Source organism: Drosophila montana, unplaced genomic scaffold (genome assembly GCF_035044405.1).
Source record: "Drosophila montana isolate Dmon_TW-CO22-7 unplaced genomic scaffold, ASM3504440v1 contig_2481_1, whole genome shotgun sequence".
NCBI lineage: Eukaryota > Metazoa > Arthropoda > Insecta > Diptera > Drosophilidae > Drosophila > Drosophila montana.
The window spans coordinates 2,191,804-2,206,091 of NW_026997351.1; the positions used below are offsets into that span (position 1 = coordinate 2,191,804).

Sequence of the window (14,288 nt, forward strand, 5' to 3'; positions counted from 1 at the left end):
GTTGCACAGTCGCTGCCGACTGCAGCAGCATCAGCAGCAGCAGCAGCAACTGCAACTGCAGCAACAATAACGAACTGTGGCATCAAGAGGTCGCATTTTGGCTGTTAATGAAGTTGCCACAATGCTGGCTGCGGGGCATTGTCTGCTGTGGTTTGCTTGCCATCAATTAATTCCAAAAAGTCGTATGTGAAAAAGAGGATGTTCAAACTGCCCAGTTTCCGCTCATCTTCACCTAACGTTGGCTAAAGACCATGATTATACTAAGTGGGCTGTCTATTAGACTGTTTGTATTGCTCGCATTTCCTTCTTGTCCAACACTTAACTTATCGATATGTTTATCGATAAAGCAAGATAATTACATGCCTCAAAAAAAGGTATCTACTCACAAGCCCATGTGCATACAAATTTTATTAACTTTTTGGCCTCACAGACTGACTGAATGCCTAACCAACTCACTGACCGATTGATTGGTCAATCAGCATAAAAAATTAATTTTATATCTCTACAAACAAAATAATTCAAGGGTTTTCAAAAATCCAATCCCTAGGCCGGTTAGCCCACGAAAAAGTGTTGTATGAGTCTATCATGTTTTTTACTAATTAAACTATTTTGTTATTTATTTATTAGATAGTATATTTACTATTGCCCTCCTATGCGATTCTCATGAATTCAAGAAGCTCTTGTTATTTGCAATGTTTTGATTATATGTGTTATAGTGACCCTGCTTGATTTAATTCTAAAGTTTAACTAGTTAAATTATAGCTTTAAGAACAGGTTGTGAGTTATTTTAGCTTTGTAATTGCATATAACACACACAATTATAAAAATTGGCTGGGACTCAACCCGGTTGTACGACACGTAGACCAGCATGCTGAGCATGTGTGTCTTCTTAAAATGTAAATTAACTTTCCAAAAAAGTGATATAACTAATCCTCACTATAAGCAAAAAATGTTTTATCTACCATCTAGCTTGCCCAGTTTCAACAAGCCAAAAGGAGTGCTAAGAGACAAGAGTAAACGGGTTTTGTAGCGCAACTATCCCATTATCTTTTCAAAACCTTACTCATTTGCAGTTAATTGAAATACTTATTTTACAAATTGTTCAACATTTAGTGAAATTAACTGATTTAATTAGATTCCAATTTACATATTTCACTTTAATAACGTTGAGTAAGTAGAGCTCGTTTGCTGATTTCGTTGTTCGCAATCGTTTTTATTTACATTTAGGATGTACGAAATCGGGTTTTTTCTTCAAACATCGACTTGGTCCGTATACCAGAAGTTAGTAATCTTTAGTTATCTTTTGAATCGCATTCCGATTTTCGATGCTTTTTGCCAAACTTGGCCCGACCAAAGCCTGGTAAAACTTGCTATATAGAATCTCTTATACCAACCGTAAGCTAAGTTTGCTATAATTTCGTGTGAATTACATTCTTATGCACATATTCATACACACATATATATTCATTTTGCATGCACATATACATACACACATACATATATGCATGTGAATGAGCTTATTTTCTGTTAGCCCAAACGCAGACCTACTTTAGTTTAGTTTTTTATAACTTCCTCCGCTGTTCTGCAAATTAAAAACCAAAAACATTTTTTATTATGTCGCCCTACTATGCGATTCTCATGAATTTAAGTACGTTTTGCAGGCTTACATGCTTTGATGATAGGTGTGGCATCTTTATGTGCAAGTATATGTATGTAAGTACGCATTACACACTGACCACGAGTTAACTCCTAGTTAAAAGTCTAAAATGTGAATGCTCTATCTATTTATTCAGCAGCTGACTTAATCAAGGCTTGCTGACAGATATGCAAACGCCCCCGGACAAAATGAACAATTGCTAAGACCACCGATGCCGTTTACATTTTGACCTTGTGAGGCCCAAGGGCTCGCTCCAGATGCTCCATAGTATTTAAATGCATGCACCTCAGCATAAAAGGGAAATCACCTTCGAAACGAATCGAATGCAGGCCGATTGTTGTCGTTGTACAATAAAAAGTTTTTTTTCCTTTTTTATTTTTCTTAAAATGCTATTTTGTGTTGTTTATTTGCTTAACTCTATCGATGGGGCACATATGCAATGGCATCAGTTAAGACTCATGCTATAAATTAACTAGAGTTTTTTTTAATAATCCACTTTTGGAAAAACTTATACGAAAAGTGCATTTAATGCAAGCTTACATAAAAATATGTGTACACATATACATAGTACGCTTCACTTTTCTGAGGCAGCGTATTGACTGGTCGGTGTTTTGCATGCGACTTCCTTCAGCTGCTGACAAGCATTATAAGCGGCATGGACAAAGCCCACGTTAACCTTCTGCAAATGGGCGAGTAAGCTGCATTATCATTGCCGATTATTATGATATTTCATATTATATGGGACCAACGACTTTACGCATCTTCAGCATATATGTAAAAGCATTATAAATAATAATAATAATAATAGCAGTGACGTCTAATAGTAGCTGACCGACTGACATTGTTGAAATGATGACTTGGCCGCTTGGTACTCAGCCAGGGCGGGCCTGTGAGTGGGGTGTACGGCATTGGGCAACAGGGCAGCCCACTGGCCGGTCAACATCTCAATTGCTGTTTATTCGCCTATCGATGCGATCAAAGCGAATTTGTTAATAAATAAATAAAAAACAGACAAACCCAAATAACTAAAACAAACTTTCAAACAATGCAACCGATTGCCGATTGTTGATTGCGACGGGGCGCGTGATATTCGTATTTCTTTTAAATTTATTTTATATTTTCTCTTTCTCTCTGCCCTTTTCAAATATTTTATTGCCATTATCGTTATCGCGCCAAGCTCGTGTTGCTGCCGATGTTTTCGGATTACAAAACTGACGAAAACAGTTGACCGTTTGCATTTAGCCGCCTTTGTTATGCCATTTCTTTTTTCACACAAGCCCAGGCGCCAACCCAAATCCAAATGGCCAAAATATCAAAATCTCAAAATCTGAAAAATCCCAAAACCCGATTAATGCGCCAATTAAATTGCCACCACTTGCGGAGTCGCGCGTGAAGATCGCGTTGGCTCTGCAATTGTTTTTATGCAAATTCCGTTTCGATTGGTTCGGGCTTTGTGACTAGTCGCTGGTCGCTGGTCTGGCTTTGTGCAAGCTATAGAGATCGTTATGGCCATAATAATAAGCATAAAATGTATTCATCTAAAATGAAAGGTATCCCAGATTGAATCTCGTGCAGCTCTGTGTGACTTGTGGACCACGCCAAGCATTGCGCCAGTTTTTTATGACTTTGAACTTGAACTGGGCGAACAAAGGTGTTTATTCTTCTAAAAAAGAAATTTCGTAAAATGAAAGGAATCAAATCAATATCAATAATAGGCAAGGTCATTCATTGAATTCCAATTGTATTATATATTTTATGCCGCCTCAGAATTCGTTACCAAATGATGTTCAATATCAACAAATTAAGTTTTAGTTTTATTGATTTATTTAAAACATATTGTTTATTTCATATATATTTTTTACCTTACCAAAAATTCAATTTTTGGGCGCTTAATAATCACACACTTTCTCAAAGCCAGCATCTGAAGATAAGTAAACTTTACTAGGAAATAACTATATGCTCATATAGTATTCCCCGTAATCCCGTAAGAAGCCAATCAATTTTATAGTCCTTATTTTGTATGATTTTTTACATTTTATATTACATTTAGCATGAGTCCGTTTTAGTAAGTCCTAGGAAATGCACATGTTCAGTCTTCCCTTCAGCTTCTACGAGAATTTGTTCGCCTGGTTAAAAGGGAAACTAGAGCATATTAAGGGAACTAATCTGCAAGTCTTATACTTTTTACCATTTACCAAGGCGCATTGCAGATTCTTTTGCGATTCATCAAGCAATTCACATATTTCCATACGGCCAAACAAATATGTATCTAGCAAGTATCACAGATTCACAAATTCGATGTAAACAAAAGCTGAATAGCTTTGGCCGCGTTAAGTGCCAGCAAGTCAACAATTTAGTTTTTCGTATGGTAATGATATAGTATATGTTGCTATATGTTGGCTTTTTGTAACTAAAGAACTAAAGCAAAAAAAAAAGTTAAACAAGTATTTTAGCATTGAAACGAATCTGAATTACCTGAATAATTGCATTTGTTTATTGTTGCAGCAGTGTCTGGCAACCTACACCTTCAGCCACGCATAAACACAGGCACACACACGGACATGCACACACACACACACATACACACACGTGAGGTGTCATTGCATGTGAACTCGTCCATTGCTCGTTCCGCACGCTCCCGCTGGCTGACTGACTGGCCAAGTGACTTGGACTTGCCGCAACGAAGAAGCTGCTCGCTGCGACTGTTGCGGCTGCTATTGCTGCTGTTGCGGCTGCTGCTGCTGCTGCTGCTGCTGCTTTTGCGGCTGTCGTCGTTGGCATAAAAACCAAGCGCACCGCCAGCGCCAGCCACAGTAAGTCGCGCGACTTTTGAACGCCGCAACGACCGTCGAGCGTTGGCACGATCAGCGATCAAGTTTCCCACAATTTTCCAGCATCTTGTTTATAAACAATTTTCGTTTTTTTTTTCTGTTTTGTTTGAAAGTGTGCATTAATTTCGTTGTTGTTGTTGCATTTAGCAAATGTAACTGTGCGAAAAAGTTATTAAAGTGAAGCAGCAACTCAATAGAAAGAAATACAATCCATAAGATACGTACTGATATACACATTCGTCTCAGCGAGTGTTCGTGTATGTGTGAAAATTAATATTTAAATGTGCATTGTCTGAAGCCCGTCGCCTGCAGCAAATACGAGCAAAAGCATCTTTGGGAACAATGAGATTAGTATTGATATTGGTATGTATCACACGAGCAGGAAGCACTAACCTATTAGCATTTACATAATCGAGCCCAACCCAACGCGGAAGAGCCGCCCAGGCAATATCAGCCATTGGCAAGCCCCAAATTAGACGAACAAGCCCATCTTTAGCTGTGACCTTTCAACTGTTTGAACCAATTTTATTGCCACAAATTAGTTGCACATCCATGCGCCTATCTTGAGACATTTTTACTCATCCAATCAGAAGTTTTCTTATTGCCAATTTTGTGGCCTGCCCGCCGAAAAGTTGCACGCAATTGCAATTTGTGCGATTTGAAAGTGTAGTTGTAGGCGTGTCTGACGCCCACCAGAAATGCTTCCTACTACGCCTGTGCCGTCATCCGTTGGCTGCTCAATTAATTTGCATTGCAGCCGCTGAGCTGCTGAGCCGCTGAGCCACTGAGCCGCTCAGCCGGCTTGGCCAGCTGCAAGATGTGTTTCACTTTTGTTTAACAAGGGGTGCGGGGAGCTATGGCAATGCCACGTAATGCCTGTCATAGAAAGTGCTCACAGTGGGAGTTTGCAGCTGTATGTGTGATTGTCTGTGTGTATGTGTGTGGCCAGTTCGTGGCGCTTAGCTTAGCCGGTCTTTGACAGCAGTTCACTGATCCTGACGCTGATGCCACACGCCCCACTACATACATAATTTTCCTGTTAAATTTCTTTTTGTTTTCAGACCCCAACAAAATAACACTGCACCAAGCTCTGCCATTAGATATGTATACCAACTTTCATATCAACTTAAGATCTATGTATAAAAGTGTTTACAATTCCTCTGCCTGCGCAAATCTCTTTTTCATATTTCACTTGAATTTTGAAACTTAAGCGAACTGTAAACGAATTAAAAAAGAAAGATTTATCTATCTGAAATGGCAAACGTAGGCCAAAAGACTATACAATACTCTGAAACATCAAACTATAATTACATTATTCATCTATTTTCTCCACGGCAGCTATATGATGCTGTCTTTCGCCAAGAAAAATAAAGATAGTTTTTGTTCAATAATTTGTATCGGTCTTACATTGCAAAGAACCATGGCTATACTTAAAGACTCGTGACAGCATCATAAGACCCTCGCTGCTAAAGGGTATAACAGCCATAACAACAACCGCTCAATTTGCAACTGGCAAAAGAAACAAGATTTTAATCGCATCGCATGGCTGATCTCTCAACTCAACGCGAGCTGCTATGCGCCTACCCGTTGGCTAGGCCGCCCTTGCCCTTGTCTCTGCATGTAAATTTCGGCTAAAGCGCCTGCGGTTCTGGCCTCGTCAAACAAGCAAAAACAACAACAACAAGAAATAAACCAAAGTCCGCCACACGCCACAAAGCTCAATATATCAGTTAGTTCCAGTTCCAGTTCCAGTTCCAGTCAAGCCTATATCTTAACGCTAATTGGCCAGCTGGCTATCGCGATTTATTAGGCAGATCTCCTAACGGGATGGGATTGCCAAACAGATTTAGCCGCAAAATGTATTTACGCAAATGCGGTGACGTTTCGTGACGGCTTGTTGCACTGAGAACTCGTTTGCCACCGCGGTTACAGCGTGCTGCGGTATGTCCTATGTGTAAGCTGTTATATAAAGCAATAACAGCTGATTTAGCAGGAGGTTTGTGCGGGGTGGAGGCTTTCGAGCTGGCACAGGACCAAGCATTGAAGTCTCTTTAGGCTGTTTAACATCTTGGCTTTGTTATTGTTTAATTTGCATTTTATTGTTATGGTTTTTTTTCTATTTTATTATTATTATTATAATTTTTTGTTGCATCATTCACTGAGGCACAGCAAACGGCAAAAAAACAACAACAAACAACTACAAACAAGATGACGCAGCTACAACTAATTTGCACGCGTTGCGTGGCTCCAGCAGCAATAATTTCTTTTTTTTCTCTTGGCCTGGGTTTTTGTAGAGATGCACGCGTGTCGTGCCGCAAATGGCCCACGAGTCACGACTCACACGTTGCTTAGGAATGGGCATTTAAAATGTGTTATGCGGGAAATTAATTGTTAAATTTTTGCAACATTTTTTGCACCTGCCACAATTTAATTGGCCTTGCGACATGTGAGACAGCGGTGGGGAGGGGGTGGTAGTGTTTGCGCTTCGCAATGTTCTGCCTGAGCTGCTTGACAATTTTACTGTCACATTCTGCAAAGTGAAAGGCAACAACAACAACAACAACAATTTAATTAAATTATTACACAAAGTATGTGCGCTTTTTTTTGCTGCTTGCCACCAAAAATAAATCAATGCTAGCCAGGCTGACAGGCGGCAAGTGTTGGGTAGAGGGGGAGGAGGGGTGGAGGGGGTACAACTGCTGGACGCATTATATAAAGCGGGTAACATAACAACAAAGATCACATAAATTCGCATGTTAGCGAAACTCGTCGACTTCCTCGGCACCAAGCGCCCGCCCCCTCCAGCTATAAAAATGCCCCCGACCAAAATGCCAGCATTTGACAGAAATTATTTCTGCTAGTTTTTTTTTGTTTTTTGAGCATTTTTGTTTTCGAGACGCAGGTGCGCCCGTGCAGCAGGTGAACGAAAGTCTACCAAATAGTCTTCCTGCTTAAAGCAGCAACAACACACACACACAGTCACACACACACACACACGCACGCTGCTGTACAAACAATTGCAAAATGAGCAGTAAAACGCACGGCGCTCTATTAAATTATATATGTTGAGTCTGGAGTCTAAGTTGACTTGACACACTGTCCCAGTTTCGTATTTATCGTCGCTGTAATTGAGTGACAAAATGCAATTAAAAAATGTTGCTCTTATAGCGGACTGGCTGTGAGATAGTTAACGCGCAACTAAGCACATGCAAAATGTTGAAATATTCAACAAAGCAGGTGACCGAAACATTTTCCAAGAATAAGCAAAAGTTTGATAACATAATATTGGGATTGTGTTGAGATGAAACAACTGAAACACACAGTCAAGCTAGAAATTAGTGTTGGTTCGACTTATAACGAAAACCCAAATTAAAAAATCAAATAATATTTTATTTAAGTAAACAAAAAGTATGTAAGGAATTCGACGTGGGGAAACCTCTGCGAAAAGCTCGATGCTATGAAAAATAACGGAAAATAAATTTGTCGAAGGTTAAACTTATTATTTCACACAACATTTCCGGACTGAATGTACACATTATCCTTCGAGGAAACCTAACCCTCCTTTACAGAAGGTGCCAATTGTCACTTCAAAAAATTAGTTATATAAACCGAATGTGTGTATCATTTTAAAAACAAAAGACTGAGGACACGAACTTGACAATATATTGCAACTGAGCACAGTTTTTACAAATCATCAGCTACCTATTCTGAGATGTATTATTTTGAAATTATCCTTTGTTAACCGAACAATATAAGTTATATAAATCGAATGTGTGCATCATATTATAAGCCGAATGTGTTTATCATTTAAATATCCAAAAAGACTGAGGACACCAACCTGACAAAATATTACAACTAGGCGTAATTTTTCTAATTATCAGCAGCCTACTCACTGATGTATGCTTTTTAAATTATCAGCTATACATTTTACAACATTAATTATATCAGCCGAAAGCATATATCATATGTAAATCAAAAGACTGAGGACACAAACTTGACCAAATATTGGGATTGGGCATGTTTTTTTTTCTAATTATATTGTTGATGTAGCCCAAATATACATATTTTGAAAACAAAAGACTTAGGACACGAGATCGACGTAATGTTTTCCCCACACGAACTGCTACCATAAATGCAATAAAAAAACAACATTACAACATCCAGACTGCAGTCCGACTGCTTCTGCACATTCACTTTATTTATTTACTTTATTCGATCGATATAGACGAAATGTCAAATGTGAAATATACATGCATCTGTGCATGTTTGTGTGTGTGTGTGTGTGTTTATGCGAGCTGTAAAAGTGTTTGATTTTATTATTGGTGCTTTACGAGTCGTTTCGATCTTTAATGATTTTGTTTGGTTGGTTGGGTTTTTGTATCGAGACCATTCGATAGCCAAGAGCACAAAAACAAAAGAGCTTTTGGCGCAATCGCCGCAACGTTCGATTGTCTGCGCTGGCGCCTCACCTTGAGCCCAAAGCTGAGACAAAGGTGCCAGCAAACAAAGCATCAGCGCGTCTCTATATATATTTACACGACCACTTACGTGCATCCATCTATACATGGGCACTGATCAAATCTCTAACATTTTTGCATCCTTCTGTTTCAATTGCAGTGCACTCTCTGCGCGGCGCTGTGCTTGTCCAGCGCTTTGGGCCAGCCCGATGCGCCAACAAAATCATCGGCCAGTGGCTATCCCAAAAAGGTGACCACACTGAAGAAGCGACCGACTAAAACGCCCAGCACGACAGCGATCACCTCGTCTTCCCCAGCTGGCGCTAGCCCGGCCACAACGAAGCCCAGCAAACCACGCATCAAAATTTCCAGCGCCAGCGCCAGCAAAAAGACTACGACAAAGGCGCCTTCGCTGGCCGCCAGCTTTGGCAATTTGCCCGCCGATGATCTGGAGTTCATTAAGGAGCTGGACAAACAGTTTAAGCTACACGGCAACAAGATCAAAATTAAGGTGGAGCGTGAGAATACGACCAGCAGCAACGGCGGCGGCAGCGGCAAAAACAACAAGCGCACCATCGACGGCGAACTGGGGTCAGTGACTTCTCTAGTGTATCCATAGTTAGGTGGCGCTGCTTGGAACCAGTTCGCAAAGACCCCAAACTTGCTACCGTTTGGCGCCAGGCAAATTGTTTTGTGGCCGCAAAACACGCGGGTTACTATCAGTATGAAAGAAATGGTCACAGTGTGAAAAACTACGTCAGATTTATGATGTTTAGCATACTCTTTGATTTCTATTAGAAAGATCTATTAGATAGAGAAAAATCTATTAGAGAGATAGATTGAAGGGGACACATAGTTTTATCTGCAATTTTAAGTTGTCTTGGTCTTTGTTTCCTGTTGTTGCTTTACATAGATAGGGATCTATATACACACATATCTTTAAGCTTTTCTTCTATGCTTTTGAATTCGAAGAACACTTATCCCACAAAATCTTTAGATCTATGCCAAAATATGGGTACTTATTCAAGTTTATGCGACTTCTCTCATTTGTCCTTCGTATTTATCCTTCATTTATAGAAGTCAGATTAGTTCAATTGAACAGAGACTTTCGGTTTACATTCCCTTGAAAATAACTGACTTAAAATTAACATATAATTGGAAAAGAATAGCAAAAGCAATAATTAAAAAGAATGGAATAATAGAGCTGTTGTCATAATATTGATCTATAAATAGAAATGAATGCAATTAAGCTTATGATTAACTGCGATTCAAGTCGCATTCCCATTTCCGTGGCCTGACATTTACAAGCTGAGTGCCAAGTTTATGAGAAAAGAGAATGGAAACCGGTAAATAAATTGCCTTTCAAGAACTCGTGTCAAAAGGGAAAACTGAACCGGGCTCCAGTACTTTTGAATTGTCTTGCTGTCATGCAAAATACTTACGTTCCGCCTCTTTACAGCTATGGCTATGCGCATCAGGGCTACGACTATACACCGCCAAAGTATATGTTCTATCCGTACTCGCAGCATGATATACCCGCAACGGAATCGCCCGATGTCTATGCGGGCTACTCGCCGGCTGACTATGAGCAGCCGGGCACGACACAGGACCAACAGCAGCCGATTCAGCATCAGCAGGTGACCAGCGTGACCATTGAACCCTCCTATTCGTACGAGCTGAAGCCACAAACCAGTTACGAGACACAACAGCCGGCGGCTGAGCAGCATGCGCATGCGGAGCAGCCGCAAATCGATTTGCCACAGCCGCATCATGAGTCAAGCGGAGCGGGCGGTGACGCCGCCGGCTACCAGGAACCCGTCATAGTGCTCAGAATACCCGGTCCGGCCAAGTATGCGGCGCACTTGCAAACGCTGCTGCAGCAGTATCTTGAAATACGTGCCGCCCAGTATCTGCAGCTGCTGCAAGAAGCCGAACAGCGCAAACAGCATCAAAGCGAGGAGCTCCCCCCACAGGCATATGCCACGCCCGAGCAGCACGAGCAGGCGCACTATCATCCTGATGTTACCTATGCCCATCAGGTGGCTCCGACGCCGCCGCCCATACAGTACGCGTCCATTGACGATGTCTATCAGACCTACAAGGGTCGCCATCAGCAGTCCCAGGCACCGCAATACGAGCAGCCAGCTGCTGAAGCCTATTATGCGCCCACCGGCTACCAGCAGCAGCAGCAGCAGCAGCCGCAGTTCTACTACGCCCAGCCGCAGCAGCAGACCCAATACGAGAGCAGCTACCAGCCACAGCTCTATCTGATTGCCATGTCACCGCATGCACAATACGCTGAGCCGTCGGATGCTGTGCATCATCATCATCATCATCAGCAGCAGCAGGAGCAGGAGCAGCAGCAACATCAACAGCCAATTTATGTGCCAGAGCAGGAGCCGCCCACAGCACCGGAAGCGGAGCCAGCTGGCCACGATCATGAGCTGCCCATTACCGAGAACAATCCGCGACCCACACACACCAAGGTCATCTTCAATTCACAGAGCAACGGTGCCCCCGACTATGCCTCCAGTATGTACGACCTGCCCTCCATACGGCCCTATGCGGAGCAGCAGCATCAGCAACAGCAGCAGCAGCACCAGCAGCAGCAAGCGGAGAGTGGCCACACGGATGTGGCAGCCACAGCCGCCGACTACCAGCCATCTCATGAGCCCGCCGAGGCCATGGCCATCACGCAACCGCCCTACAACTATCACGCCCACGGGCTGAAGATGTCACGCCAGCAGCGTCAGGGCAAGCGGGCGGCCAAGGCGGAGCATGCGGCCGACCAGCAGCTGCAGCAGATTCGCGAATATGTCCGGGAGAAGCTCGGCGCCGAGATGGGCTCGGCGGTGGAGTACAAGACGTCGCAGCTGCTGGAGGGTTGAGAGCGGCTGCAGCCGCTGCTATTGTTAATATTATTGTATGTATGTGCTACCATCGCTCTCATTTATGTTTGTTGTTGTCCAATGTTGGCTGACAAAAAATGAAAGAAAATATCATTAGTATTTATTCTGTTGTGGGAATTAGGATTGGGAAAGCCAACAAGAGCAGCGGCTGCACGGAGCACTCTTTCCCGATTTTCATTAAATTCGAATTCATCTCGTGTTGTTTTTCACATCATTTTCACGCTCATGCCAGTTGTTTTATTTTTGTAATCTCATTTGATAAAGCATTTTTTTTTGTTTTTTTGTTTTTTGTTTTGCTAACAACAACAAATCGTGTTAAATATGTGCAATAATTAGTTTGTAACAAAATGTGCTTTGGAATTTATATATTTTTGCACAAATAAAAAATGTGAAATTTATGAAAGCTGCTTCAGTTTGTGTAACTCCCCGAAACGAATTGAGTGAGAGGTATTTTGTGGAGCTGCAGAAATATATATAAACTAGCGGGTATTTCCCGGCCTTGCCCGTGGCAAGTTTTTTGCCTTTTATTTTGGGTATAACTTTTTCACCCAATTCCTGCCCGTCGTTAAAATTAATATTTATCAGTTCATCTCATGAAATATTTAGCAAAAATATAATAAAGCTGACATTGAAATCCATCGAATAAAGAACTGCGAGTTGGAATCAACATTTTCCGCACAGTTTAGTAGCGTAGTGTGAAGCTTGAAGCCGAAAAAACAAAATTTTGAACCTATGAACCCGCATTTTCCTGAGGGCTGCATTTTACGAAAATTTTCTTATAAGGATATGAGCTTCTGAACGGACATTTCCACCAAAAAAGTATGGTTTTTGCGAAAAGTGTGAAACACATCTTACAGAGACATTTAGAAATGCGAACAGCACAGTTTCTTTTAGTATACTCCTAAGGTTAAGGTTTAATATCTATCTGGCATATACATATATTTTAATATTTTATAAGGTAAATATATAAAAGAGGTAGAAATGCAGTCGCTGGCAGTCGACTGCGCGATTCTCTGTTTCCAATGTAATAACAGCCTATCAATAGATCGAAAAGGAACTCTCTGGTTAAAAAAAAATATTTTTGTAGCTTAAGATATCTTCATTGTTTTGTCCCTTCCATTTCTAGAATTTCTTCATAAATTCTATGTGTATTAGCCTTAATGTTCAATATTATCTACTTAACTTTGCTGCTTTTGATTGCATTTAAACTAGCTGCCTAAAAGCATGCAACATGCTTCAACTGCGCTTTGAAGTGCTGCATGTGGCAGGTAGATTGCGAGCATATTTAACACATGTTAAATGCGGAATATCCAACGGAAAAGTGCGAGTGTCTTATGCAATTTGCAACGATCACCCGGAAATCATGCATAAAACCAATAAAGCTAAGCACATAACAATATCAATTGAAAACAAGAAAGAACGCCTTGCTTTGGCACGCCGAATATTAGATACCCTTGTAGCGAATTGTTTCTACAGGTGCCACACGTCATATAGTCGGTCGATTTCATACGTTTTTGCATATATTTCAGGAGCATATTGAAACTAATTGATGATAAATATTAAATCAAAAGCAGTTTACATGGAAAACCTAATCTTTCTAGCGATTCTTCATATAGAGCTGTTTCTAAGTATAGTACAAAGATGCTGATAAGATTTTGCTTATAATAAGTGCCAAGTTTGGACAAGATATCTTGTACTATCAAAAGTGTATTATTACAAGAACCTAACGAACCAAAAATTCCTATGGCAGCTATACGATCCAATCGGCCTAGTCTGTCACATGTGCCGACCATAGATACACTTTATGGAGTAGGACATGCCTGCTTCTATCCGTTACACACTTCCTAAAAGTATGATAGTACCCCCTACAAGGGTATCGTAATTTAGGCATTTCACCTGGCATATTTTATTTGCATTGCTTTGGTGTTAAATTGCAGAGATTTTTAAATATACATTACACAAAAAATACAAAATTCACATTTAAATAACAACTTGCGAATAATCACGCAAAACTGCTGCAAGAAATAAAAAAAAAAAAAAACAGGAAATAAAAAATGCCGAAAGCGGCAACGAAATTCAATTAACGTACAAATCAACTTTGGGCATGCGTTTTAGCCAGAGTTTTCGTATGCAGTTTAATTGTATTTAAGAGTGCCCGTATTTAGAGTGGCGCTTTTAAATGTGACCAGAGTTCACAATGTTCGCTTTGCAATGTGGCTGTAGTTGTATGCATAGATCCGTGTTTTGTGAGCCGTTACTTAAGTGTGGCTGTTTTATTCGATCGCAAATCTTTTGGTTGTATTTAAATATGGCCAAATTTTCGCAAGTAGTCAGATTGTTTTTAGGTTTAACAGTGGCTTTTAAATGTTCGTATTGTTCGTATTTAGTGAGCCGTTACTTAAATGTGACCGTTTTACAGTTCGATCATATTATT

The 14,288-nt window shown here is 40.8% G+C and overlaps 1 protein-coding gene across 1 annotated transcript; it reads left to right on the forward strand.

Moving 5' to 3' along the window:
* The first annotated feature begins 4,507 nt into the window (after positions 1 to 4,507).
* Positions 4,508 to 12,257, forward strand: LOC135428508 (putative mediator of RNA polymerase II transcription subunit 26). The gene is made up of 3 exons (XM_064682555.1): positions 4,508 to 4,851; positions 9,106 to 9,536; positions 10,405 to 12,257. Exons 1-3 carry the CDS (start codon positions 4,831 to 4,833, stop codon positions 11,831 to 11,833), a joined length of 1,881 nt encoding a protein of 626 aa, XP_064538625.1. The 5' UTR covers positions 4,508 to 4,830; the 3' UTR covers positions 11,834 to 12,257.
* The last annotated feature ends 2,031 nt before the right edge of the window (positions 12,258 to 14,288 follow it).

What these genes read in the sequence shown, in the direction of transcription:
- LOC135428508 (XM_064682555.1), top strand. Translation starts at nt 4,831, where the DNA reads ATGAGATTAGTATTGATATTG. An exon ending in TGAGATTAGTATTGATATTG is followed by an intron (nt 4,852 to 9,105) that starts GTATGTATCACA and finishes TTTCAATTGCAG; the next exon opens with TGCACTCTCTGCGCGGCGCT. An exon ending in ACCATCGACGGCGAACTGGG is followed by an intron (nt 9,537 to 10,404) that starts GTCAGTGACTTC and finishes GCCTCTTTACAG; the next exon opens with CTATGGCTATGCGCATCAGG.